This window comes from Ranitomeya variabilis, chromosome 3 (assembly GCF_051348905.1).
Source record: "Ranitomeya variabilis isolate aRanVar5 chromosome 3, aRanVar5.hap1, whole genome shotgun sequence".
NCBI lineage: Eukaryota > Metazoa > Chordata > Amphibia > Anura > Dendrobatidae > Ranitomeya > Ranitomeya variabilis.
Genome location: NC_135234.1, coordinates 654,282,263 through 654,309,727, shown reverse-complemented (window position 1 = coordinate 654,309,727; position 27,465 = coordinate 654,282,263). Strand labels below are relative to the sequence as shown.

Genomic DNA, 27,465 nt, shown 5'->3' with positions numbered 1-27,465 from the left:
TTAAGTACCCTTAACTGCCGCCGTTAAAAGGCGTATCGGCGGTCGTTAAGGGGTTAAGCTGTTGAGCTACAAGCTGTGATGATTAAAGCTGTGCGAAAACATTCACCAAACTCAAATTCAACATGAACATAACACATTTGGATTTGTGTTTCATTTCATGAGCATTTTTCCTCAAAGCTGGCAAAATTTGGTCACAGATCGGTAAATGAACGCGTTTCCACTAATGCTTTTGTTTTGACTTTGTCTAGGATAGTGGTGCTGTATGATGAGCATGTTTTATGTGACGTATTTTTTGAAGGAAGGTGGTGTGTCTAGGTCAGAGGAGTGGTGGAGTGTAATTTTTTATTCTTTTTTTAAAATTATGTAATAACTTAATGTGTGTGTACATTCCGACAGCCAATCAGAGTGCAGAAATCATCCACAACGTCATGACACAAGGTCTTCTGTGATTGGCTGCTGAAGTCACATGCCCCTGTCCGTTTAAAAAGCAGACATCTTGTTTTACTGTCACCATATTCTCAGTGTAACAGCACAAAGAGGCCGCTCTTGCTGCTGGTGAAAGTGAACTTGTCAGTTAGCTAGATAATATCCTGTCCTGTGTGAAATCAATATTCCCGCATATAACTAGATTGTGCTAAAATTATGTTGCAGTCTCAGGAGGCCCCATTTGCTACTCAAAATCGTTTAGGCAAAAACTGTGTTGCAGTGAGGAATCAAGAGGCCACATTTACTCTTAAAAATTATCCAGCCAAATATAGGGGTTCAAACAGGAGGCCCTATTTGCTAATCCAAATTGCTTTGAATAAAACTGTATTGTAGTCAGGAATCAGGAGGACACAATTCCTCTTAAAAATCATTAGGAATAAAAGTGTTGTTCAGGCACACAATCTAAGAAAATAAATTGTGATTGTTCATTTAGTGACAGGTGACTGACAGGTGTGGGCCTAAGGTTATGAAACAGCAAGTTACAAGAAGGGAAGGGTACATACAACATGAGTGGGGAAAAGCAAGGTCGTGGTGGAAGAGGGAATAGACTTGGTGTTCGACGTGTACGTGGATTAGGTGTTAATGTTAACGAAATCTCAACTGAACAAACACCATCTCATCCTAAAACCAATGACAACATCTGATACTGGTCGGGCTACTCCACTCCTTTCTTTGGCAGCTGCACAGCAGTACACCTTGTAGATGAGGGCCAGGAAGAGCATGTGCTCCAGTGGGTGGCAAGTGCTGCATCAAGTGGCCTCTCCACTTCCTCCAACTTAACATAACACACAGTACAATCCTCAAAGGTGACACCCCAATCACCCTGGTTTCCCCCTCCTCACAAATTTCCAAATGCCCAACTGACAGATGGGCCATTCTCCAGAGCTGTGTGTTCACACATTATATTCCATGAGCATCAGAGGTCTGCTCCAAAGATTCACAGAATCCAGAGGCGGAAAATGTGCATTTTTGCCCCAAATTTTTTAATTTTGGATCCGGGGCCATACGAAATCTGGTCTTCATAGAATCCAGACCCTGGTCAACAGACGTTAACCAACACAGGTGTAGGTGATCCTGATTAAACTCAGATACCAGAGGCACACACGGACTGTACTATGGTGTCAGGGCAGGAAGAGGACGATGACTCTCAGGGTGAGGAATGTGAGAATAGAGAGGATGATAATGAGGTTGTAGATCCCACTTGTGAACCCAGAGGTACGCGGCTAAGTACTGTAAGTAGGCAGAGGAAGATGAGGATGTTACGTTGCTGCTTCCCACACAGACATGGAGTGATGCAACCACAGCAAGCACTGCATTCTCAGTCACAACTCCACCATCGTTTGCGAGTCTGTAGTTCGCAGGAGTAGCAAGGGTTGTCTAACCTGAGACCGTAAAGGATGACCCAACTCAAGTTGCCTGTCAAATGTGCAAAAAAAAATAGTAGAGGCAAAAATTGCAATAATTTGACAACTACATGCATGATCCGGCACTTATGCGCTAAACATTCCTTTTGTCTGGGAATCTCACTGCACTAAAATGCTGACTAGTGGGCCTCGCCAACCATCCACCATCCCATCAACCACATCTGCTGTTTATTCCTTCTCTGTCACAGTAACTCTCAGAAAAATCAAATATAAGTGCCAACAGAAATAACTAACTCACCGGTGAGTTAGTTTTCTCTGTTACGGTGCCAAGTGTTCTCATACATGTCTCTGGCCACCACAACTCCACTTGTTTACCCCTACAGTTGGGGTGAGTGAGATGTCATCAGCTGTTACGGAAGTGGACATGCCTGCAGTTTTGTGTCACCTAGCACAACACATTTTTCTCAATCCACCATAACATATCCGCCTGCACCTCATTCACAGTCCAGCAGTTTGTACTATACACACTACTCCACCCTCTCTCAGCACAGTACCCAGCCCTTGGTCCCGTAATTGTGGTCCCGTAAAATAATGTTTCCTCCTACACATGTCAAAGCTAAGAGCTTGAACTACACCATTTCCAATCTGTTGGCCTCGAAAATGCTGCCCCATACAGATGGTTTCCGAAACTTCATGGCCGTCGCAGTCCCCCAGTACCAGTTGCCCAGTTACCAATGCTTCTCTAAGAAAGCTGTGCCTGCACTACACCAGCATGTCGCAGGCAACATCACCTGTTTCCTGAAAATAATCTGTCATCTAGGGGGCATTTCAGCAGTGACACCTGGATGAGCAAACATGGGCAGGGGCTGTACATCTCACTGACTGGGCACTGGGTGACTAGTGGATGTGGGGGCAGGCGATCAAGGGTCTACTCCACAAGTCTTGGAATCCCCAAGGCTTGCGGGACAAACCTCTGTATCTAAAGGTACCGTCACACTAAAGGATATCGCTAGCGATCCGTGACGTTGCAGCATCCTGGCTAGCGATATCGTTTAGTTTGACACGCAGCAGCGATCAGGATCCTGCTGTGATATCGCTGGTCGTTGAACAAAGTTCAGAACTTTATTTGGTCGTCAGACCGGCGTGTATCGTCGTGTTTGACACCAAAAGCAACGATACCAGCGATGTTTTACACTGGTAACCAGGGTAAACATCGGGTTACTAAGCGCAGGGCCGCGCTTAGTAACCCGATGTTTACCCTGCTTACCAGTGTAAAATGTAAAAAAAACAAACTACATACTCACCTTCGCGTCCCGGCGTCCGCTTCCCACACTGACTGAGCGCCGTAAAGTGAAAGTGAAAGTACAGCACAGCGGTGACGTCACCGCTCTGCTGTTAGGGCCGGCGCTCAGTCAGTGCAGGAAGCGGACGCCGGGGGACGCGAATGTAAGTATGTACTGTTTGTTTTTTTTACATTTTACGCCGGTAACCAGGGTAAACATCGGGTTACTACGCGCGGCCCTGCGCTTAGTAACCCGATGTTTACCCTGGTTACCCGGGGACCTCGGCATCGTTGGTCGCTGGAGAGCGGTCTGTGTGACAGCTCTCCAGCGACCAAACAGCGACGCTGCAGCGATCAGCATCGTTGTCTGTATCGCTGCAGCGTCGCTTAGTGTGACGGTACCTTAACACTTCCTCCACTGTTTGTGGCTCCTCCACCACCTCTACCGCCTCAACCTCTCCCTTAATGAGACATAAGTTCCAACAGTGCAGAGAGATTTCCCCCCAGCTCCGTACTGCGCAGCCAGGGCTTATCGCAATCAGTTAGGGTTAAAACTACTATGTGTTGGAGATCGCAGTCAAACAGCTCAAGAGTTGTGGACAGCTATCAAGCCTGAGTTAGAGCACTGGCTGTCTCCACTGAACCTGAAGCCAGGGAAGTCTCTGTGTGATAAATGTGCAAACTCGGTGACGGCCCTGTGCTGGGGCAACCTCACGCACATGCCTTGCATGGCTCATGTTCTTAACCTAGTGATAAACCAATTTCTCCACCACTATCTTTGCCTGGATGTGCTGCTGCAGAGAGCATGTTCGCTGTGTGCTCACTTCTGGCAATTGCACCCCGCAGATCGACTTGCATCGCTATAGAGGTCTTTTGGCCTACCCGTTAACTGTTTGATTTTCGATGTTCTGACACAGTGAAATTCCACTCTGCACATGTTGCAGCAACTGTGGCAGCAGCGACGAGCACTGGTGCAGTATGTCATTTTGCATAGCCTGGGCCAACACAGTATGGACGTGGTGCAAATCACACTTGTGGAGTGGGCACAGATGTAGGACCTCTGCACCCTTCTGCACAGTTTTGAAATGGCTACTAAGATGAAGCACACTTTGAATAGTATGCGTGAGGAGGTGGTGGTTTCTAGAGGAAGAGGTGGAAGCAGAGGATGATGCGGAAGGGATAACAATATCTAATTTCCAGACTGTCGTCACACAGGTGGGTGCCATGGGAGGGTGCATTACAACAATCGAGGGGGGCTCATGGTACCAGAAAAACTGTTAGTTAAGGTGCAGGAGCCGAGGAATAAATGGAGGAGGAAGAGGGGATGGACACGCAACAGTCAGGAGATAAAAAGGATAATGATTCCTTCTCTGTTGTCTGTGGTTGGCAGAAGGGAATGGAGGAAGTAACCTTGACTGTTACCTTGCCACCAACACATCATGGACTTGGACCTCAGTGAAGCACCTAACACATAAGAGCCTTCTTTCTGCACTATCTTCAACATGATGCCCATATTCTTAGGGTTAGAAATAGTGCTGACTACTGGGTTGCTACTCTGTTAGATCCACGGTACAAGATTCAATTTAGCCAGATGCTTCCCCCCCTGGAAAGTGACACGCGCATGCTGAAGTATCAAAACACTTGTAGATAATCTTAAGAGTGGTTTTCCCCCACACAGCAGTGGGGCACACAGTGTGCATCACAGTTACAGACTTCCAACCCCGGAAACGTCAAGGCATAATCGCAAACACATTAGCAGCAGTAGCAGTATAAGTGGCATAAGCAATTTCTGTGAGTCATTTCACATACCGTATATACTTGAGTATAAGCCGAGATTTTCAGCCCTTTTTTTAGGCTAAAAGTGCCCCTCTTGGCTTATACTCGAGTCATTGTCCCAGGGGGTCGGCGGGGGAGCGGGAGCGGCAGGAGTAGCGGCTGACACATCATATTCACCTGTTCCCGGCGTGGTCTCTGCACTTCCCTGCTTCTCCGATGGTCTCCATCGCCCGCAGCTCTTCCTGTGTTCAGCGGTCACGTGGTACCGCTCATTAAAGTAATGAATATGGACGTGACTTCACTCCCATAGGCAGAGCACATATTCATTACTTTAATGAGCGGTGCCATGTGACCGCTGAAAACAGGAACAAGCTGCCAGCACCAGAGACCATCTGAGAAGCAGAGACCGCGCCAGGACAGGGTGAGTATGACGGGGGAGGATGAGCCATGCGATATTCACCTGTCCCCGTTCCACCTCCGGGCTCTGTCTTCCGTGTCCTCTGGCTGTGATGTTCAGGTCAGAGGGCGCGATGACATGGTTAGTGCGTGCCCTCTGCCTGAACAGTCACTGCAGAGACCTGGAAGACACAACGGCGTGTGGTGGTGGAACAGGAACAGGTGAATATCGCAAGTGCCGGGGGCCTGAGCCAGGAGCAACTCCGACACATGCCCCCATAGCGTGCTTGAGTCCCAGCCTATACAGGACACAGGCACCAGACCCCCAGCGACAAGAGGTGAGTATGTCTTTCTTTTTTTTTATCGCAGCAGCAGCATATGGGGCATATTATTCTATGGAGCAACTTATGGGGCCATCAACCTTTGTGCAGCATTATATGGGGCATAATATTCTATGGAGCATCTTATGGGGCCATGAACCTTTGTGCAGCTTTATGTGGGGCATAATATTCTATGCAGCGTCTTATGGGGCCATGAACCTTTGTGCAGCTTTATATAGGGCATATCTTAATATGGAGCATCTTATGGGGCCAACAACCTTTATGAAGCAGCATATGGGGCATAATATTCTATGGAGCATCTTATGGGGCCATCATTAACCTTTTATGCAGCATTACATGGGGCATATTTTAATATGGAGCATCTTATGGGGCCCATCATGAACTTTATGGAGCATTATATGGGGCATATTTTGTATGGAGCATCTTATGGGGCCCATCATGAACTGTATGGAGCATTATATGGGGCTCCTGATTCAAAAACAGTTAACCTACTGATGCCTCAATTAATTTTACTTTTATTGGTATCTGTTTTCATTTTTGAAATTTACCATTAGCTGCTGCATTTCCCACCCTAGGCTTATACTCTAGTCAATAAGTTTTCCCATTTTTTTGTGGCAAAATTAGGGGTCTCGGCTTATACTCAGGTCGGCTTATGCTCGAGTATATACGGTACTTTTTAAACCAGCCTGTGCATCAGCAGAACAGAGTACAAGTCTGACACAGTGTGAACGACTGGAGAGTATGGTGCAGGAGTATCATGAGCTCATTATCTATGCCATCAGGGGGAATTTAGGCCCTTTTGCATTTTGGTCTTCAAAAATGGAAGAGTTGCCTGAGCTTGTCTGTCACACCTTGGAGGTTTTGTTATCCCCGGCAGCCAGCATTCTCTCAGAACGTGTCTTCAGCACTGCTAGTGGTGTCCTGATGGCAGTCCACTGAAAGTGTAAACCGCCTAACTTTCATCAAAATTAACAAGTCATGGATCTCCAATGAGTTTTGCACCCCAGTCGCAGACTGAGCACAATAGGCGATGGTGTCATTTTTAGTGTCATACATTGATCATGCATTATTGCAGTCTGTGCCACCTTTGCCTTGGCTTCTGTGTCTGCTGTTGCTACTGCTGCTATAAACAATTTTTTTTTAAATGTGGAGTCTCAAAGTTGGGTCTCCATCTGGTGGGTTGCCTGTAATGGAAGGTGTGTCAAAGGTCTAATATATTGTTTCTGCTCTGTCTAAATTGTTACCACCTTAGTGGTGAGTGACAATAATTTTGTGAAATGTGGAGAATCCAAGTTGGGTCTCCTGCATGGGTGCTGCCTGTAGACAGTCAGGACTGCACTTACTTTCACTCAACTACCTACTATGAAACTAATGTTTGTGCCATATGAGTGTGGCTTGGAAAAAATAAATTGGAGCTGTTGCATGAGGTATAAGTGCACTGCTCACAGCAAAGAAGGCTTACACTGTTCTCTTAACCATCAGGTGTTCATTGAAACTGCAATTCAAAGCTGTAAATGCTGGCCCAAACTTGATACCTCATGCGTGGCCCATGGCTAACTGCTTCTGTGCCATTTGCAAATTTCTACTGTGGGTTAATTGATGCAACTTTTCATGGTGTCTGCCCCTAATTTTGGCTTTTTCTGAATCTGTTTTGACACACTCTGAGGTGTTGTGTATACATTTGGTTTGGCCTCATATTGAATTTAATGGGGTTCGTTTGCTGAACTGTACGGCGAACATCGGGACATTCAGCGAACCAAACCAAACCTTGAAAGGTTCATTCATCTCTAGTGATAATATACAAAGGAGAATTTTGTGTAGTTGATCTTTGCTGCAGGCTCTGTTAAATATTAATTATTAATTGAATTATTCTTATTCTCAATTTTGTACTGAGCACATTGCTTCTTGCTGACATTACAAAAAGCTATTTCTGTATATGTAGCTCACAGTATAAGTTAACACCATATAGAGAGAACACGTGATTTGTGGGACACATTTATAAACACAGCTCTTAGAAGGGTGGGGGCTGTGACGTGGGGGTTGTCACCTCCTCCCTTCACCATCATTCTGTCACGGGGATACAAGGAGGGCGAGAGCTAATAACCCGGGCCCCTGCAATTTCCCTCAGACTAGGGAAACCCTTTCTGACCCTCTACCTGAAGTTTACACTGAAGGTGTGCATGTTCAGGCCTCCACCCTCACCCTGACTCCTGATTCAGCCCTAGACTGAACACCACCGCCCACCACCCAGTGAATGCAATAGACCAATACCCACAGTTATAACAAACAAGGATAAAGGAAAATGCACCACCAGCAACGATTCTCCAACAACCAGCTCTCCACTCCGGACCGAGATAACTACGGATAAGACAGAAGCTATAATCGGCGACGCCCAAAGATCAGGAGAACCATTTAAAGGAAATGGGCATGGCCCAGCTTCCAATCCGAGGATCAGATAAATTAACCCCGGAGCAGCCAGACGAAAACTAGCCGACGCCAATGAGCAAACAGTGGTCAAACGTGGAATTACCGCTGTCTGTCAGACGACCTGGTCTGAACAGTGTCCGACATGACAGTACCCCGCCTTCTACGAGGGACCCCAGGGCCCTCACGGCTTATAGGACCCGGCTTGTCTGGATGGCGAAGATGAAAACACCTGACCAGCCGATCCGCATGAATGTCCGAGGCTGGTACCCAGGACCTCTCCTCAGACCCATAACCACGCCAGTGTACCAAATATTGTAAAGTGCGGTGCACCACACGAGAGTCAACCACCTTGGAGACTTCAAATTCTAGGTTACCATCCATCAAGACTGGAGGTGGCATAGGCGCCGCGTCCACAGAACCCACCACCTTCTTAAGAAGAGACCTGTGGAACACGTGTATTTTATACACCGTAGGGAGCTCCAGTCGGTACGCTACTGGGTTAATGACGGCGGTGACCCTAAATGGACCAATAAACCGTGGACCCAATTTAAGGGATGGTATTTTGAGTCTTATGTTTTTTGTGGATAACCACGCCCAGTCATCCACACTCAGGTCCGGACCTGGCACACGCCTACTGTCAGCCACACGTTTGTACCTAGCACCCACACTCAACAGGCGCTGTTTCACTCTCCTCCAGACTGATGACAATTGTGTTCCTAACTGGTCTTCCTCCGGAACGCAGGAAGAGCCCCTCTGACTCAACGTACAAAACTGAGGATGTAGCCCGTAAAAACGCTTGGCAGACTCCAAATACAGTAGATTCTTATGGTCGGTAATAACAGTGACCTGATGTACCGACCCCTCCAAGAAGTGTCACCATTCCTCAAAGGCCAACTTAATAGCCAACAACTCCCTGTTGCCGATATCGTAGTTACGTTCAGCGGATGACAGTTTTTTGGAGAAATAGGCGCACGGACGCAAACCACTCAAGGATGAGCCTTGAGATAGTACCGCCCCCACACCAACCTCAGATGCATCGACTTCCACGACAAAGGGTTTAGATACATCTGGCTGCACAAGAATGGGGGCTGAAACAAAACTGTTCTTGAGAAATTCAAATGCGCGAACAGCAACCTCAGGCCAAACGGAGAAATTGGTACCCTTTTTAGTCATGTCAGTTAGCGGTTTAGCAATGATAGAAAAATCCTTGATAAATTTCCTATAGTAGTTAGAAAACCCAAGGAACCGCTGAAGTGCTTTCAGGTTATCAGGACGTTCCCAATGCAGCACCACTTGCACCTTAGTGGCGTCCATTTTAAAACCAGAAGCAGACACAATATAACCCAAGAATGGCAACTCTTGAGCAAAAAATACACATTTCTCAAGTTTAGCATACAGCTTATTCTCTCTGAGAAGCTGTAACACCTGCCTGACATGATCTAAATGAGCATCACGGTCACAAGAATATATGAGGATGTCATCTAGGTACACGATAACGAATTTCCCCAAAACATGCAAGAACACATCATTGATGAAATGTTGGAACACTGCAGGTGCGTTAGTTAACCCAAAAGGCATCACCAAATTTTCAAAATGACCCTCAGGGGTATTAAAAGCCGTCTTCCACTCATCACCTTGACGGACTCTTATGAGGTTGTACGCCCCCCTGAGGTCAAGCTTGGTACACCACTTAGCACCTGCCACCTGGTTGAACAAGTCAGGTATCAGTGGCATAGGGTATGGATGACGAACCGTAATCTGGTTCAACTCCCTGAAATGCAAACACGGGCGTAATCCGCCATCTTTCTTCTTCACGAAGAAGAACCCTGCTGTCACCGGCGAGGATGACGGCCTGATGTGCCCTTTGCTCAAACTTTCAGAAATGTAATCCTTGAGCGCTTGTCTCTCCGGACCGGAGATGTTGAACATCCTTGCTTTAGGCAACTTGGCCCCTGGATTAAACCTGATAGAACAGTCATAGGAGCGGTGTGGCGGCAACTGTGAACAACCCTTCTCAGAGAACACATCCGCATAATCCTGAAGTGACTCAGGAACGCTTGAAGTCACAGCGGACACACATGTGGCCAGGCAATGCTGACAGAAATCACTCCACTGGATTATGTCCTGAGTTTTCCAGTCTATCACCGGGTTGTGTGTAGACAACCATGGAAAACCCATAACCAATTGTGCCGGAAGACTCTTGAGCACCTTACATGTGACCTGCTCGAAATGAAGAACCCCAATGTGGAGTTTAACCTCAGCCACGAACTTAGTAATCTCCCCCTGTGGAAGAGGAGCAGAATTGATGGTGACCACACGGATAGGATGAGGCAGTTTTTCAATCTTAAAACCAGCAGTGCGCGCAAACTCCTCATCAATGAGATTTGTGGCGGAACCAAAAATAGTGATTGGTATCTCTCTGCCAGCGACAACAACTTTGGCAGGGAGCATGCACTGAGAAATCATCATGGAGGATATACATAAGCTCAGATTGGACTCCTCCACACCCTCTGAGCTCAGAAGTTTTCCGTCGTTGCGTTTTTCTTTAACAGCAGAGGACAGATATTAATAAAATGACCAGTTTTACCGCAGAAAAAACAGGCTCCCTGCTTCCTGAGTACAGGGGTACGATTCTTAACATGTGACACCCCTGCGATTTGCATAGATTCCGTGGGCTCACCTGCAGCAACCTCACGTGAACCTAAACCTTCACCCACAGGCAGCGTCTCATGATTCCCCTGACGCAAACGGCGATCAATGCGGACAACAAGACTCATAGCGGAATCTAGTGAAGCAGGAGTCTCGTACATCAGGAGGGCTTTTTTAACCCTATTAGAAACTCCATGAATAAAGTGACTCCGCAATGCTGGCTCATTCCACTGAGTGTCAACCGCCCAGCGGCGAAATTCAGAACAGTAATCCTCTGCAACACGCTCCCCCTGGCAAATAGTGCGTAACTTAGATTCTGCTAGAGCCATTCTGTCTGGATCGTCGTAAATGTGTCCTAGAGCAGAAAAGAAACTCTCCACTGAGTTAAATACAGCAGAATCAGACGGCAACGAAAATGCCCATGCTTCGGGATCCCCGCTTAATAAAGACAACACCAGGCCCACACGTTGAGCCTCATTACCAGAGGAGATCGGGCGCATACGGAAATACAGTTTGCAAGCTTCACGAAAAAAACAAATTTACTGCGTTCCCCAGCAAATTTTTCAGGCAAAGGAAACTTGGGCTCATTAACTCCTCCTGTCGCTCCTGCCTGTATATTAGATACTGCTAGTCCCTGTTGCTGCACTGCTCCCCTCAACTCAGTGACCGGTAGGGACAGCGCCTCCAACTGGTGGGTTATGGAAGTCATGGGATCCAAGAGAAGAAAGAGAAGAAAAGAAAAAAAGGAACCCCCTTTTTTTTTTTTTTTGTTAGGCCGATTATAATGTCACGGGGATACAAGGAGGGCGAGAGCTAATAACCCGGGCCCCTGCAATTTCCCTCAGACTAGGGAAACCCTTTCTGACCCTCTACCTGAAGTTTACACTGAAGGTGTGCATGTTCAGGCCTCCACCCTCACCCTGACTCCTGATTCAGCCCTAGACTGAACACCACCGCCCACCACCCAGTGAATGCAATAGACCAATACCCACAGTTATAACAAACAAGGATAAAGGAAAATACACCACCAGCAACGATTCTCCAACAACCAGCTCTCCACTCCGGACCGAGATAACTACGGATAAGACAGAAGCTATAATCGGCGACGCCCAAAGATCAGGAGAACCATTTAAAGGAAATGGGCATGGCCCAGCTTCCAATCCGAGGATCAGATAAATTAACCCCAGAGCAGCCAGACGAAAACTAGCCAACGCCAATGAGCAAACAGTGGTCAAACGCGGAATTACCGCTGTCTGTCAGACGACCTGATCTGAACAGTGTCCGACATGACACATTCTTCATGGACGTCGGACAAGTCACAGAAGAAAGGAACAGCTGATAGCCATGATTCTACTCCTTGAAAGAAATATGACTTCTATTTCATCTCAGAAACTAAGAGGAACAAGCACTGATATTTACAAATGGACAATCTGTTCGTAACTATTTTATCTATTTTTATGTTTTGTTGCAATGTGGTTTTTCTGTGGACAATTCAATAAACCACTACATTTTTTATGAGAATATCATGACATTTTTTCTTTAAGAGTAACGCACCTGGTGAATAGTCTTGATTAAATAAATGTGCAAAATAAGCATATTTAACAGCTCTGACTATAGGAAGATTATATTGATAGAAATACATTGTTGTGTGCAATGTATGTATTTTGAGAATAAAAAAATAGAAATTCCTTTATTCTATGGCTTCTCCTGCATCCCCCTGCTTGCCACACTTATGTCCCTGCAAATTGGAATAAAGGAAGGAAGTGAGTGCTGCTTTTTCTTTTTTACTGAAGTGTTTAAGGCTATTTGCACATTTTGCGGATTTGTTACGGACATGCAGTGTTTTTTCTGTGAGGAATTGCACCAAATCTGCAAAGGATTACTCAAGCAATGTTAATCAATGGGAATCCAAAATTGGTGTGCACATGCTGCAGAAAATTCTATCCTGATTCGCAGTGTTTTATTTTCCACAGCATGTCAATTCTTTTTGCAGATCTGCAGCGTTTCTGCACCCATTGACTTACATTGAGTCAGTCAAATCTGCAGCCAAACCGCAGGTGTAAAAAGGTATGCGGATTTGCTTCCAAAAACACTGCAGAAAGGAAATTATGTCAGAAGGAGGAAGAGTGTGTGGGCGGAGAGTGTGTTTGTGGGTGTAAATATGTGTGAATGGAGAATATGTGCGTGTCTGTCTGTGGGTGTCTGCATCTGTCTGCGGGTGTGTGTGTCTGGTTGCGGGTGTCTACGGGTGTCTACGGGTGTGTGTGTGTCTGTGGGTATCTGTGTGTGTCTGTCTGGGGGTGTCTGTGGGTGTGTGTGTCTGTGTGTACCCAGGCATTGTCTGATGGGACTGCTACTCCCATCCCGCTATGTCTTCTGTCACATAAAACAGAGACACCATGAGCCGATGATGGCAGAGTAGTCCCATCATCCGGCGCCTGTGTTCCATTGTAAAAAAAAAAAAAATGAAAACATTTACATAATTACATACAATTTACTGTACATACTCACGAAACACTTAATCCCCGACGCCTGCGTCTCCTGCAAGCAATAAAAAATAATAAACCAACATATACTTACCTTTCCGCCGTAGTTCATTTAATAACGAGTGTCCCACGGCGATCTAACCCGGCTGCCGGCGATACATTGACAGGAGGTGATCGCTCCCGCAGTGTATCACTGAGTCGCAGCGAGAGTTCATTAGCTGATCAGCTCTGGTGCTCTCATTTGTGGCACCGCTGCATGAGAAAATTCTCACGCAGTGGTGCCGTAAGTGGCAGCAGCGGAGCTGATGAACTCTGGTGAACTCTCAGTGATACACTGCGGGATTGATTGCCTCCTGTCAGTGTGTCACCGGAGGCCGGGTGGAGCAGTCACATCACCGGATGTTACTGTTCTACATGTGAGATAGTTGTGGGACACTCAGTAATGGACAACGTTGGACAGGGAGTATTATATGTCGGTTTATTATTTTATTTTTGTTGCAGGAGATGAGGGTGTCGGGGATTAGGCATTCGGTAAGTATGGTAAATTAAGATTCAATAAAGGAGTCTGTGTGATTATTTCAAATAAAGGACTTTATTCTGGCTGTGTATTTATTTACCATGTAACTATGGGGTTAGTAATGTATAGGTGTCTTTTAGACGCCTCTCCATTACTAACCTGTGGGCTTGATGTCACCTGACAATACTAAGGTGACATCAACCTCACAAATATGAACCCCACTTGCCACCGCTACAGGGCAAGTTGGAAGAGCGAGGCTAAGTGCCAGAATTCACGCATCTATAAGATGCACCAAGGCTGAGAGCTGGTGTTTTTAGCCTGGGGGGGTGCCAATATCCCTTCCCAGGCTATTAATTTCAGCCCGCAGATGTCTGCCTAGCCTTTGCTGGTTCGATTTTATAGGGGGATCTCCTCTCAATTTTTTTCTGGGTTTCTCCTGTAAACTAGCCAGTACAGGCTAAGCAAATAGCTGTGAGCTGATATTAATAGTCTGGGAACCTTTATGGCTATTGGCTCCTTCCCAGAATATTAAGATCTGCCCTCAGCTGTCGGCTTTTCCTTTTTGGAAAAATAAATAGATATTGCATTTCACACAGATTTCTGACAGTTGCTTTTTTGTTACAGCATATGTAGGTTAATTATGTTAATGCTCCTACATAGGCTGGTGTGTGTGTGTCTTTATTTAATATTAATGAGGGTATCTGGCTGAAGAGGTTGAACAAGGAAATGACATCACAATTCTTTTTTTTTATAATATATATTTAGCTCCATGGATTTACAAAAATGCATGAAAATTCGCATAAAATCCGCATCAAAAATGCATCAAATCCACATAAATAAGAGCAGATTTTCAACTGCATTTTCTGCCAAGAGAGGCAGAAACCGAGCAGAATTTTACACAAGCAAATCCGCAACGTGCGCACATAGCCTAAACAATAAAAACACAGGTTATACTGAATCTTTTCCCACAAAACTACCGTATATATCAATCTGCTCAGCTCCTACCATTCTATCACTTGGTGCCTGCAGATTGCACTGCATTTTCATGGTGACAGATTCCCTTTAATGACTCAAACCTACATGCAGAACGTTGGTAATATAAGCTGCAAATCCGTTGCAGAAATTCATTCATCAATACATGTAAGAAGTGAACTTAGCATAGGCCTTCCTTCAAACTACTTTTACAAATTCTATTTTGTTAGCTTGAAAAATTTCCACTTAACTTCATGCCTTTTGAGTGATTTTTTAAAGATATTTTTTACCATGCTTTTTCGAAGGCATTTTTCAAATTTGGAAAACACAATGGAAAAAAACCCATGGGCTCAAACTATTCACACAAAGTGAAGACAAACGCAAGAAAAAAAAAAAGTATTGTAGGTAGTGTGTTTTGTATTTCATTACTGGCTTCCAGCTAACACCTGGCTGCAGTGTTCATTGCAAAAAAACCTTACTATATATGAGATTTCCCTAATGTGTCAACACTTTTCTTCCATTTCCTCCAACAGGTCATATAGTCCAGCAGACAAGATTATTATTGCACAAGCAAATTCTCCATTGCAGTACCCTTTTCAAGGGGTGGAAGTCCGTCCACTAAAGACAATACTTATACCAGGTGTGTGGCAGTTTTTCTGTTCTTTAAGGCTATGTGCACACATGATTTATTTAGAATGGGGGAACTCACAGAGATTTGCAAGAGGAAATACAGACTTTTATTCCTGAAGTGTCTTTTTTTAGGGTTTTGCTTTATATTTTTCATATCATTTTTGGGTGTCTTTTTTATTGGCATTTTCAATGTTTCGGTGGATGGCCCTCTCTTAGCAGGTTTGTTATGGTACCATGTTCTTTCCATTTCATGGTAATGGATTTGATGATGCTCAGAGGGATCATCAAAGATTGGGATATTTGTTTTATAATCCAACCCTGACTTGTACTTCTCAACAACTTTGTCCCTGACTTGTTTGGAGATCTCCTTGGTCTTCATGATGTTGTTTGGTTAGTGGTGTTTGTTAATGGTGTTGCAGCCTCAGTGGCCTTTCAGATAAGGTGTGTATATACTGACAGACCAGGTGACACTTACATTGCACACAGATGGACTTCCTTATGTAGTGCATTGCTTGCACCAGAATTTTTTAGGGGATTCATAGCAAAATGGTAAATACATATGCACATGCCAATTTTTAGTTATTTGATCCTATAAATTGAATTTATGCCTATATGTTTCTTACTTCACCAACTTAGACTATTTTGAGGTGATGCATCACACACAAATCGGATTGCAAAAATATTTAAACACAGGTTGTAATGTGACAAAATGGGTAAAAAGCGAAGGCTGTGAATACTTTTGCAAGCCACTGAACTTGTACCATTACTATTTCCTTACTACAGCATATATGGTCATTTTGGGTTTTTTTCTTGGGGTTTATCAATTAAGCAACAATTAAGCAAAAACAATAGTGAAACACTCATAAATACTCATAGGCATCTTCCGGGTGTTTTGTGATCCCTCCCATTGACTTCTATTATAAAGTATATAGCGCAACCAAGTGCACTCAGAGTGGCAGAACACTGCTCAGACAGCCATTAGCAACCTCACCGATAACAGCCACGGCGTGTAAGTGGAAGTATTTTTCCACTCGATACTAAATAAAATCGAGATGTTTTGAATTTTTTTTTTATAATTTGCATATCATTATCATGCCAAATCAATCTTGTGATTTCCAGAATCCCACGACTTTCCTTTCTTGATTTTGCAATTTCAGTGTTGAGGAGTGAAGGAGTAGAATCATTTATCCTTCTATACATACTATGATGTAGGTGAACAGGCATTTGTTTACTGTACTAATATTCCATGCACACCTATTGATCTCATACTGTACCAAGGTAAAAAAAAAAAGACTGAACAGCGTGAATCATCACTGTAGCGACAGTTAACTCTTTACCCGTTTTCAGATGTGTAACAAATCATGTAGTGCAATACTTCATGTACAGTGCCATTAGTTGGGCCAAATTCACAGACAGCGCTAATTCACAACGTTTATTTCACAGTTCTGCTGAAGGTTTTTCATAAACATAAATGCAGAAAAGCTCTTATAGCAAAATTTTTCCCTTTAATAAACTTGGTTAAAACAGCACTGAAAACTGGAATCATTTAGATTAGGTACTTGCTGTGTTTGTGCCCACTGTTGTGCTCCTGACAGTATGCACCATATATACCCACTTTAAAAACCCGCATAACACATGCTATATGTTTAATTGCACTGGCTTTCCGCATAGGAAATAGCAGTCAAGAAATGGATGGGCCCACCACGTCTATAATTTTGTCCTTGCTCGAAATGACTGCTATGTGGACAACATATTTATTGTTTGGTAGGATCACATAGCGGCCAGATTTTATTCCGTATCTAAATGATAATGTAAATTTGCAGTTTACTAACATTAGCTGTACCTGCAAAGTAGAACTTTTAGATCTATGTCAGGAAAGGATCAATGTGTCTAAGAAAGTTCACAGTAAATAAACTGAAAGTATTGAGCTAAAAAGCTAGAGGAAGCGGCATAGAAAATACAGACTTAAAATTTGTATCTAATATAATACATATGTAGCGCCCCCACTGCCGCAGGGCCGAGGGGTACCCGGTATCGGGCCTCTTGAATCTCTGCTCTGGGGTTGTCACGGTGGCTAGGCCCGGTCCGTGACCCTGCTGAGGGGCGTACAGTAAATAATGGATGTGAATGGTGGTAGCGGTGCGGTGTTGTGCCGGTCGCAGTAAATAACGAGGACACCAGGTTGCAGTCTCTTTACCTCTTTACTGAAGGTCTCTGGGTCCTCAGTCCGGAATACGGTTCACCAGGCTGCGCAAGTCCGGCCGGTCCAATGGCACCTCCAGAGTTCTCTTTGCAGGTGGAAATCTGTGCCTTCCTGCTAGCGCTATGTGTTGTGGTCCTCCCCTGCTGTGCTTACGGGATAGTACCCCACAACTGTTGTGTCTGTTTCTGATGTTCCCTCACAACTCGTTCGGATGATGTTCTTCTCCTCCGTCCCTCCCTGATGTTCTGGTTAGGACGGCACCCGTATGACGAGTAGGCTCGGAGCTCTTCCGGGACCCTAGAGTCGCCCCTCTCCTAGTGTGCCCCCCATGTCTTCATAGGTGATGTATGTGAGACAGCCCGCCTGTGACTGACTGTCCTGCCGTTGGTTTGAAGTATTGCTTGGAGCTAGATATATAAATACTTCCTCGGCGTTCCGGACGCCGGTTGTGCGCCTCAGTAGGATGTTGCCTCGGTCTTACAGCATGACTCCTACTGGTATTTCTCCTCTTGCTTCGATCTCGTTTCTCACTCAGCACAATATATCTCGCTTCTAATCCTTTCTTAGGGCACCGCCGCTATGCTGAGCAGGCACGGTCCCGTGACGTTCTTCCTTGTTGCCAGGCCTCTGTCAGGGTCCCAAACCTGACAGGGACCCTACCGAATCTTCCCCCACAACACCCCCTGCCACAAGGTGTTGCCTGGTTCCAACCCAGTCAGCTTTCTGACTAACTTCCTGCCTGACCCCCAGTTTTACCCACAGTGGTGAGGAGTGGCCTAATAAATAGCACCCTTAGCTCCCCCTGGAGGCCCGACTGTGAAATGTATTGGTGTATGTGATACCTGGTCAGATGAACTCCTTCAGTGCCATCGGACGTACCATGGCTCCCCTTAGTGGCGGAGCCACAGTACTGCAACGACCAAGACTCTGGGGCGCTGCACTCCCCCCCGGTTAAATCCAGTACTCCGGGACTGGGAAGAAAACAACAATACAGGTTAGCAAAAGACATAGAATTTTTGTGAGTGCAATAACAATAAGCATACTTGAACAGGGCTTCCCTTTATGGGAGGTGAGGACTCTTGAACGTTACAAACATAGTTAAATATTACAGCAACATGCTATAAATAACTTTCTTTTACCCAACCGGGTATTCTACTTAGTGCAATTCTTGAATAATAACTTAACATTGCCTTTAAGGATGTACACTCCGCATCCACAAAAGACCTTCTTATAATCACATTATAAGGCAATCAACTTCATTCTCCTTCTTTAAGTCTGCAGGACCGCCTGTCCTAACGGCTCCAGACCTACTGCCTCTCCTTTCTTTGCAGGACCGCCCCGTTCAGCCCGGGCCTACTGCCTTTCCACCACTATACACAGTATAGAACACATCATTTCTTTCAGTTTGAGAGCACTGAGCCATCTCTATATGGCTCCTAAGAGGACTCACCAACTAACCCCGCCCGGGTTCACTTTCTGTCCTCATTCTTCCATCAACATTATCAAACACTTTTCACATTTAACTAGTTAGTTACATTAAGGTTTACATATCAACATTATTACTTTCTTTCAAGGCATCATTATCACTTTACTGTTTTAAGGCAGTATTACTCATAAGTACACAGATGAACATCCCCTTTAAGAGAGGACCAAGTCTTTATGAGGTAGCGCAGCTTCTTCAGCTACCAGTCTATACACAGTAAGGACTCCGGTGCGGTATCTTCGCAAAGAGTTCTTTTTCTATGCAAAACCAGTAAGGAGCACCTTTAAGAAGGTGCAACTATTTACAAGCAGTTTGTATCATGCACTGTTCATGATTCCAGCAGTTCTTTGATAACTTGTGCAAAAATGTAGAAAACAAACAAAAGCAATAGGGATCCCGGGTCAACAAAGGGATCCCTTTAAGAGTTAACCCTGGACGGGTTTTAAGCAGCAAAACAGTAGAAACAGTTAACTATTTACATTTTCAGGTTTCCGAGGTTTAGTTGTACGGCTTCCAGGGCTGCACCTGGCACTTAACCCCTCTTGGCCCGGGAAGGGTGAAGTCCAGGGTTGCACCCAGTGCTGGACAATTGCCGTTAATCCGTCTTTCATGTACGGTTAGGTCATGCACAGCGATGGAGGTCTGCGCAGCTTGAGTAGGGGCATTTGCTGCAGCAGAGGTAGCGGCTGCTGCAAGATCAGTCACTGGAACGGAGTCAGCAGCTGTGGCACTAGCAGTCACGGGAGTGGTGTCAGTCATCAGGGCAGGGTCGTCCTTCATACCTGCTTCAGATGCGGTCCCTCCGGTGCCGATCTGCTCCGTCTCCGCTGGGATCTGGAACGCTGGTTGTAGGGCCTTGCGCTGCGGCGCTGTCATCTCCGTTTGCAGCATCTCGCTTTCCGGCAGGGCCTGGCTTTCTGGCTTTGGAGCGCTGGAACTTCTTTCCTGCTCCGGACCAGAGGAGGCTGCCGACAGATGTCTGGTGAGGCTCCCGATGATGGTCTTCTTCCACCCGGCCTCAGTGCTCAGCTGCGTCTGCAGGAGTTGGTGGATCAGCTCGTCCGCTCCGGTCTGCAGGAGGTCAGCGTCAACTGTGGAGGTCTGGCTGCGGTGCCTCTCCGGGTAGCTGGGGGAGTCCTCGGCTCCGACCCCACGCTCCGGCTCCGAGCGGCTGGCCATGGCGTCCTCCATGTCGCTGACTTCTTCTTCCTGGTCCTTTTCCCGCTCTCTCCTTCGTGGGCGGTTTCGTTTTCTCTGTCTCCGCCCACCATTGAGAATCAGGAGGCGGATCTCGGTTGCTGACGGACACGTCCTCAAGGGGCAGGAATATTTAGACTGGGTGGCAATTGTCTTTCGCGCTCTTCAGCTTGTTCACGCCCACTTCCACGCCCTTCTTCTTCTCCCGCGCGCTCTCTTTAGCGCTGTAATGGCGGCGGTTTTGGTGGGAACTTCTGGAGGCAAGTGGCAATAACACAGTCTTTGCAATAAAGCACAGTCCAAGCACAGTAAATCACAGTTCCAAGGCACACATGACCTGATTCTTCAGGCTTAAGTAGATCCTGTTCGTGACGCCAAAATTGTAGCGCCCCCACTGCCGCAGGGCCGAGGGGTACCCGGTACCGGGCCTCTTGAGTCTCTGCTCTGGGGTTGTCACGGTGGCTAGGCCCGGTCCGTGACCCTGCTGAGGGGCGTACAGTAAATAATGGATGTGAATGGTGGTAGCGGTGCGGTGTTGTGCCGGTCGCAGTAAATAACGAGGACACCAGGTTGCAGTCTCTTTACCTCTTTACTGAAGGTCTCTGGGTCCTCAGTCCGGAATACGGTTCACCAGGCTGCGCAAGTCCGGCCGGTCCAATGGCACCTCCAGAGTTCTCTTTGCAGGTGGAAATCTGTGCCTTCCTGCTAGCGCTATGTGTTGTGGTCCTCCCCTGCTGTGCTTACGGGATAGTACCCCACAACTGTTGTGTCTGTTTCTGATGTTCCCTCACAACTCGTTTGGATGATGTTCTTCTCCTCCGTCCCTCCCTGATGTTCTGGTTAGGACGGCACCCATATGACGAGTAGGCTCGGAGCTCTTCCGGGACCCTAGAGTCGCCCCTCTCCTAGTGTGCCCCCCATGTCTTCATAGGTGATGTATGTGAGACAGCCCGCCTGTGACTGACTGTCCTGCCGTTGGTTTGAAGTATTGCTTGGAGCTAGATATATAAATACTTCCTCGGCGTTCCGGACGCCGGTTGTGCGCCTCAGTAGGATGTTGCCTCGGTCTTACAGCACGACTCCTACTGGTATTTCTCCTCTTGCTTCGATCTCGTTTCTCACTCAGCACAATATATCTCGCTTCTAATCCTTTCTTAGGGCACCGCCGCTATGCTGAGCAGGCACGGTCCCGTGACGTTCTTCCTTGTTGCCAGGCCTCTGTCAGGGTCCCAAACCTGACAGGGACCCTACCGAATCTTCCCCCACAACACCCCCTGCCACAAGGTGTTGCCTGGTTCCAACCCAGTCAGCTTTCTGACTAACTTCCTGCCTGACCCCCAGTTTTACCCACAGTGGTGAGGAGTGGCCTAATAAATAGCACCCTTAGCTCCCCCTGGAGGCCCAACTGTGAAATGTATTGGTGTATGTGATACCTGGTCAGATGAACTCCTTCAGTGCCATCGGACGTACCATAGCTCCCCTTAGCGGCGGAGCCACAGTACTGCAACGACCAGGACTCTGGGGCGCTGCACATAGATGACAATATAATGAAATAGTAGCATTAACTAATAAAACATTTACTTGAGACCTTAAAGTATGTCGGACACACCGTATTTTTTGGGCTATAAGATGCACTTTTTTCCCCAAAATGTTTTGGGGAAAATGGGGGTGCTTCTTATAGTCAGAATATACTTACAAATCCTGTGGCGGCAGCAGGAGTCGGACAATTCTGCAGGGGTCCCGGTCCGACACTGCTGGGCGACGATCACAGGCTGGTGTGGCAGGTTCTTGTCTCTCGAGATCTTGGGATGAGATGTCGTTGCCGAGATCTCAATCTGAGCATGCGCTGTCCCAGGCGGCCATTTTCCCGGAGGCCACTGCATCGCAGCAATGGATATGCGGGGCCTCCAGGCTTTGACAGTTGAGGGCTGCAGACTGCAAGCCGTTTTTTATTTATTTTTTTATCACTGTGCCGGTCCTGGTCAATCACAGCCCTGCCAGTACTTGACATTGACTGTGATGGGGCTGGAAGTATGCAAGCAGTCAAAGCTTATTGATTGGGCGGCTGCATCCTTTCAACAAACTTTGTTCAGGCTGCATAACCCAAATTGTAGCACAGACTTCCAGGAGAAGTCCATGTTCGGGGTCCGGGCACGTTCAGTAGGTGTTGGGTATGGACCCCGAAAATGTACTGTTCGGATATGCCCTTCCCTATATATTTATCTATGTATTATACTGGATGTAGGTTTTAAGCCTGTGTTTTCTATGCCTCTTTTTCATGCTGTTTAGCGTGATGGTTTCAGTTTTTAGTTATTTATTACGCTACGGGTTGTCACAGAGCGTCCGTTCCAATTATCAGTAGCAACCAGACAGTCATATCTCCCTTTTTGATCACTAGTGTTCTATATCCATTTAATGTATATTAAAGTTCACACTACTTTGTTTTAACCCCTTCACGACATGCCCCGTACTAGAACGGCGCATGTCGTGTCTCCCCCTTTGATGTAGGCTCCGGCGGTGAGCCCATATCAAAGTCGCGACATGTCAGCTGTTTTGTACCGCTGACATGTGCTCGCAATAGCGGCGGGTGAAATCCCGATTCACCCGCCACTATTGACCTGTTAAATGCCGCTGTCAAACGCTGACAGCGGCATTTAACTACCGCGTGCGCATCGCCGACCCCGTCACATGATCGGGGGTCGGCAATGCGTCAGGATAGTAACCATAAAGGTCCTTGAGACCTTTATGGTTACTGATGCCGGCCTGCTGTGAGCACCACCCTGTGGTCAGCGCTCATAGCAAGCTTGCAATTCAGCTACATAGCAGCGATCTGATGATCGCTGCTATGTAGCTGAGCCGATCGAGTGGTGCCAGCTTCTAGCCTCCCATGGAAGCTATTGAAGCATGGCAAAAGTAAAAAAAAATGTTTTTAAAAATATGGAAAAAAAATGTATAAAAATTAAATCACTCCCCTTTCGCCCCATCCAAAATAAAACAATTAAAAAAAATCAAACCTACACATATTTGGTATCGCAGCGTTCAGAATCGCCTGATCTATCAATAGAAAAAAAGCATTAACCTGATCGCTAAAGAGCGTAGCGAGAAAAAAATTAGAAACGCCAGAATTATGTTTTTTGGGTCGCCGTGACATTGCATTAAAATGCAATAATGGGCGATCAAAAGAATGTATCTGCACAAAATTGGTATCATTAAAAACGTCAGCTCGGCATGCAAAAAATAAGCCCTCACCCAACCCCAGATCACGAAAAATGGAGACGCAACGGGTATCGGAAAATGGCACCTTTTTTTTTTTTTTTTTTTAAGTTTTGAATTTTATTTCACCACTTAGATAAAAAATAACCTAGACATGTTAGGGTACTTTCACACTAGCGTCGGGCTCGGCCCGTCGCGGTGCGTCGGGCCGAGGTCCCCGACGCTAGCGCTGTCTCCGCCGCACAACGGGGGCAGCGGATGCATTTTTCCAGCGCATCCGCTGCCCCATTGTGAGGTGCGGGGAAGTGCGTGGAGGTGGGGGCGGAGTTCCGGCCGCGCATGCGCGGTCGGAAAAAGCGGACCGTCGGGAGCAAAAAACGTTACATGTAACGTTATTTGGTCCCGACGGTCCGCCACAACACGGCGCAACCGTCGCACGACGGTTGCGACGTGTGGCAATGCGTCGCAAATGCGTCGCTAATGTAAGTCAATGCAAAAAAAAACGCATCCTGCAAGCACTTTTGCAGGATGCGTTTTTTCGGCAAAACGACGCATTGCGACGTATTGCAGAAAACGCCAGTGTGAAAGTAGCCTTAGGTGTCTATGAACTCGTAATGACCTGGAGAATCATAATGGCAGGTCAGTTTTAGCATTTAGTGAACCTAGCAAAAAAGCCAAACAAAAAACAAGTGTGGGATTGCACTTTTTTTGCAATTTCACAACACTTGGAATTTTTTTCCCGTTTTCTAGTACAAGACATGGTAAAACCAATGGTATCGTTCAAAAGTACAACTCGTCCCACAAAAAATAAGCCCTCACTTGACCATATTGACAGAAAAATAAAAAAAGTTATGGCTCTGGGAAGGAGGGGAGCAAAAAAACGAAAACGCAAAAACTAAAAAGGGCCGCGGCGTGAAGGAGTTAAAAAAAGTCTCAAGCAATGCTATACATACAATATTTACAATTATAGCTATTCCTGAGGGGAAATTATTAGAGCCAAATATATCTGTTCAGACAATAATGTTCTTGAAAAGGCGATACATACAATTAAAGTCTTTCAAGCAGTGGATAGAATAATAAAATAAGGTATACGTTAAGGCTAGACAATCACTAATGTATAGTAACAAGCCTAATAAAAACCATACAAATAGATTAGTTTTTCAGTAGGGAAGAGCGAATCGGAACTGTGAAGTTCTTCTGGTAAAAAGTCTGTGTTTGGGTTTTGGTACCGGACAGGTACGAACTCTGAACACAGGCTTTTTACCGGAAGTCCAGTTTACGGTTCGGGTTTGGATGCTGAATAAGGTTTGCTGAAAGGCTGCATCACAGCCAATCAACAAGCTTTTAGGCTGTGGGCACTTTCGGAGCCATCGGAGCCATGTCAAGTATTGACATGGCTGTAACTGGCCACCGCACCACGTGACCTGGACTGTATAAATGCCGAATCACGGGTTCTGCTGCCATTCTACTCTGCTTAGTGTAGGGACAGGATGCAGCTGGAGTGGACAGTATTAGGTTTTGTGTGTGTTCAGTTTTCAAAAAAGACTCTCTATGTGTAGTCTGCTCTCGTCTGTGGGAGTAGTGTGCCTACAACTAATTTTTTCTACTCTGTACCCATGTGGGGTAATGTGCGTAAAAACACTTTTTCTACTCTGCACCCATGTCTGTGATAGTACTGAGGACAAAAAAACATTTCTGCTCTACACCGATGACTGTGATATTACTGTGCGTAAAAAAATGTTTTTACTTTGCACCCGTGTCTGTGATAGCACTGTGTGTAAAAACAAATTTTTCTACTCTGCACCTGTGTGAATGATATTACTGTGCATAAAAGCATTTTTTTCTACTCTGGACCTGTGTCTGTGATAATACTATGCATAAACACACATTTTTCTACTCTGAACCCTTGTCTGTGGGAGTAAAACATTTTTTTCTAATCTGCAACTGTGTCTGTGGGAGTAGTACGCATAAAACTTTTTGTTTCTAATCTGCACCCGTGTCTGTGTGAGTACTGTGTGTAAAAAAACAATTTTTATAATCTGCACCCATGTCTGTGAGAGAACTGTGGTGCTGCTTGTGTAATGTACACATAACACAGCCTGGTGCAGGGTAAATGTAATGCAGGCTGGTATATCGTGTCCGTAATACATCTCTTCCATAGTCCATAACTTGATAGCTTTTTTTTCCATACAGTCATTGACAGATTCAAGTTTTTTATGGTGATCTGTAGTCAGAAATTCATAAAAGCAAGCAAAGTTAACTCATCGAATGACGGTTCGCAGTTTAACTGTACCATCCATGTGTACGCGGTAATCGTTTGAGAGCGCCTCATCTTCCAAACTTTTTTAAATCCAAACCATTTCACAATATTTTTAAATTTGTGTCAATATTTTTCACACACCATGTCAAGTTCTTTTCGCCATCTCATGCTGTCCTGTCTATATACTCTTTTGCTTCTTGCCCTTCCCAGGAGCTGTGGTATGATCAGATCATGTGCCTGTACGGTCAGACACGGCCATTACACAGTACACAGCAGGGGCACATTTATAAGATTATCTCAGCACAGGAAAAAAATTTAAAATACATCCAAATGTGAAAATTATTTTTATTCCAAGATTTATTGATTAAAATCAACCTTAAAATTAACTTTGTTCATGGTAAAACCCATTTAAGTCATTTGCCTGTCCACATTCTTTGCACCCCAAAAAAGTGCACGACCTGTATACGGAGAGAGAATGCCAGCAGATGATTACATTGCCTGTATGTAGAGTGCGCCCACACAGCCTGTTTTCAGAGTACCCCCCAAAAAATGAAAGCAAAACCCAACATAGAGTGTTGGCTACCTCCTCCTCCGCCTCTTCCACCTGCACTGCCATGTCCAGCTCCTCCTCAACTTCCTCCTCCACTTGGACCTCCGCTTCCTGGTTCAGGATGATTTTTTTAATTCTATGTTATTTTAAATCATTTTCCTATCCAAATTTGTGTGCTGGGCACTTGACTTGCTCTTATCCCCATTTAGCTTCCTTCTGCAACCTCCTGGCCCTTACTATGACCATTTTACAGCCATTTTAAAGCACCAAAGTTCAGGTTCCCATTGACTTCTATTGGGTTGAGGGTCAAGTTCAGCTGTTATATTTCGGCTAAATCCAACAAACATCTACAGGTCCGCTCATCCCTAGTTTTCAGTACATCTTTCAATCGCCAACATATCAATATAAAAGCTACTACCGTATATACTCTTGTATAAGCGGAGTTTTTCAGCACATTTTTTTGTGCTGAAAATGCCCCCTCGGCTTATACATAATTCATTGTTCAAGGAAAACAGTGGGGGAGCTGCGGAGCATCTTGTCACAGAGGAGCTGGCGGCTGTGGCTGTATCTGTTCCCGCTTCTATAGAGAAATTAATATTCACTGTGCTGGCAGTGAATATTCATTTCTCTTATAACACGCACAGTTACAGCCGCAGCTGCCGGCTTCCAGCACACATCCTACTTACCTTCCCTGCACACCCTCGCTGCATCTCCTTCCGGTGCCAGTATTCCGGCCGAACGATGACGTGTTCCCCATTCATTAAGGTAATGAATATTCACCCCTCTCCACTCCCATAGGTGTGGAGTGAATATTCATTAGTTTAATGAGTGGTGACACGTGATCGCTCGTCCGGAAGTGCTGCTGCTGCCGAAACAAGATGCAGTGAGGGCCCGCAAGGAAGGTAAGAAGGATGTGTTTTTTTATAGGAACCATGCATACAAGGATAGGGGATAAGGAGCCATGCAGGACAGGGACCAGGAGCTATGCATACAAGGACAGGGATGGGGAGGCATGCATACAAGGATGGGGATGAGGAGCCATGCATACAAGGACGAGGACGGGGAGCCATGCATGCAAGGATGGGGATGGGGAGCCATGCATACAAGGAAAGGGATGGGGAGCCATACATACCAGGATAGGGATGAGAGGACAATGCATACTCTGTTTATTCTCGAGTGAATAAGTATTCCCAGTTTTTCGTGGCAAAATTAGGTTCTTCGGCTTATAATCGG

At 45.8% G+C, this 27,465-nt stretch overlaps 1 protein-coding gene across 2 annotated transcripts in view; it reads left to right on the top strand.

The window, feature by feature from the left end:
* B4GALNT1 (beta-1,4-N-acetyl-galactosaminyltransferase 1) overlaps window positions 1–27,465 on the top strand; it is a 245,953-nt gene that overhangs the window by 132,731 nt on the left and 85,757 nt on the right. For both annotated transcript variants that reach the window (XM_077297769.1, XM_077297770.1), the window contains exon 4: window positions 15,230–15,336. In XM_077297769.1, coding sequence (XP_077153884.1) covers window positions 15,230–15,336 — 107 coding nt within the window. The remainder of the gene's footprint in view (window positions 1–15,229; window positions 15,337–27,465) is intronic.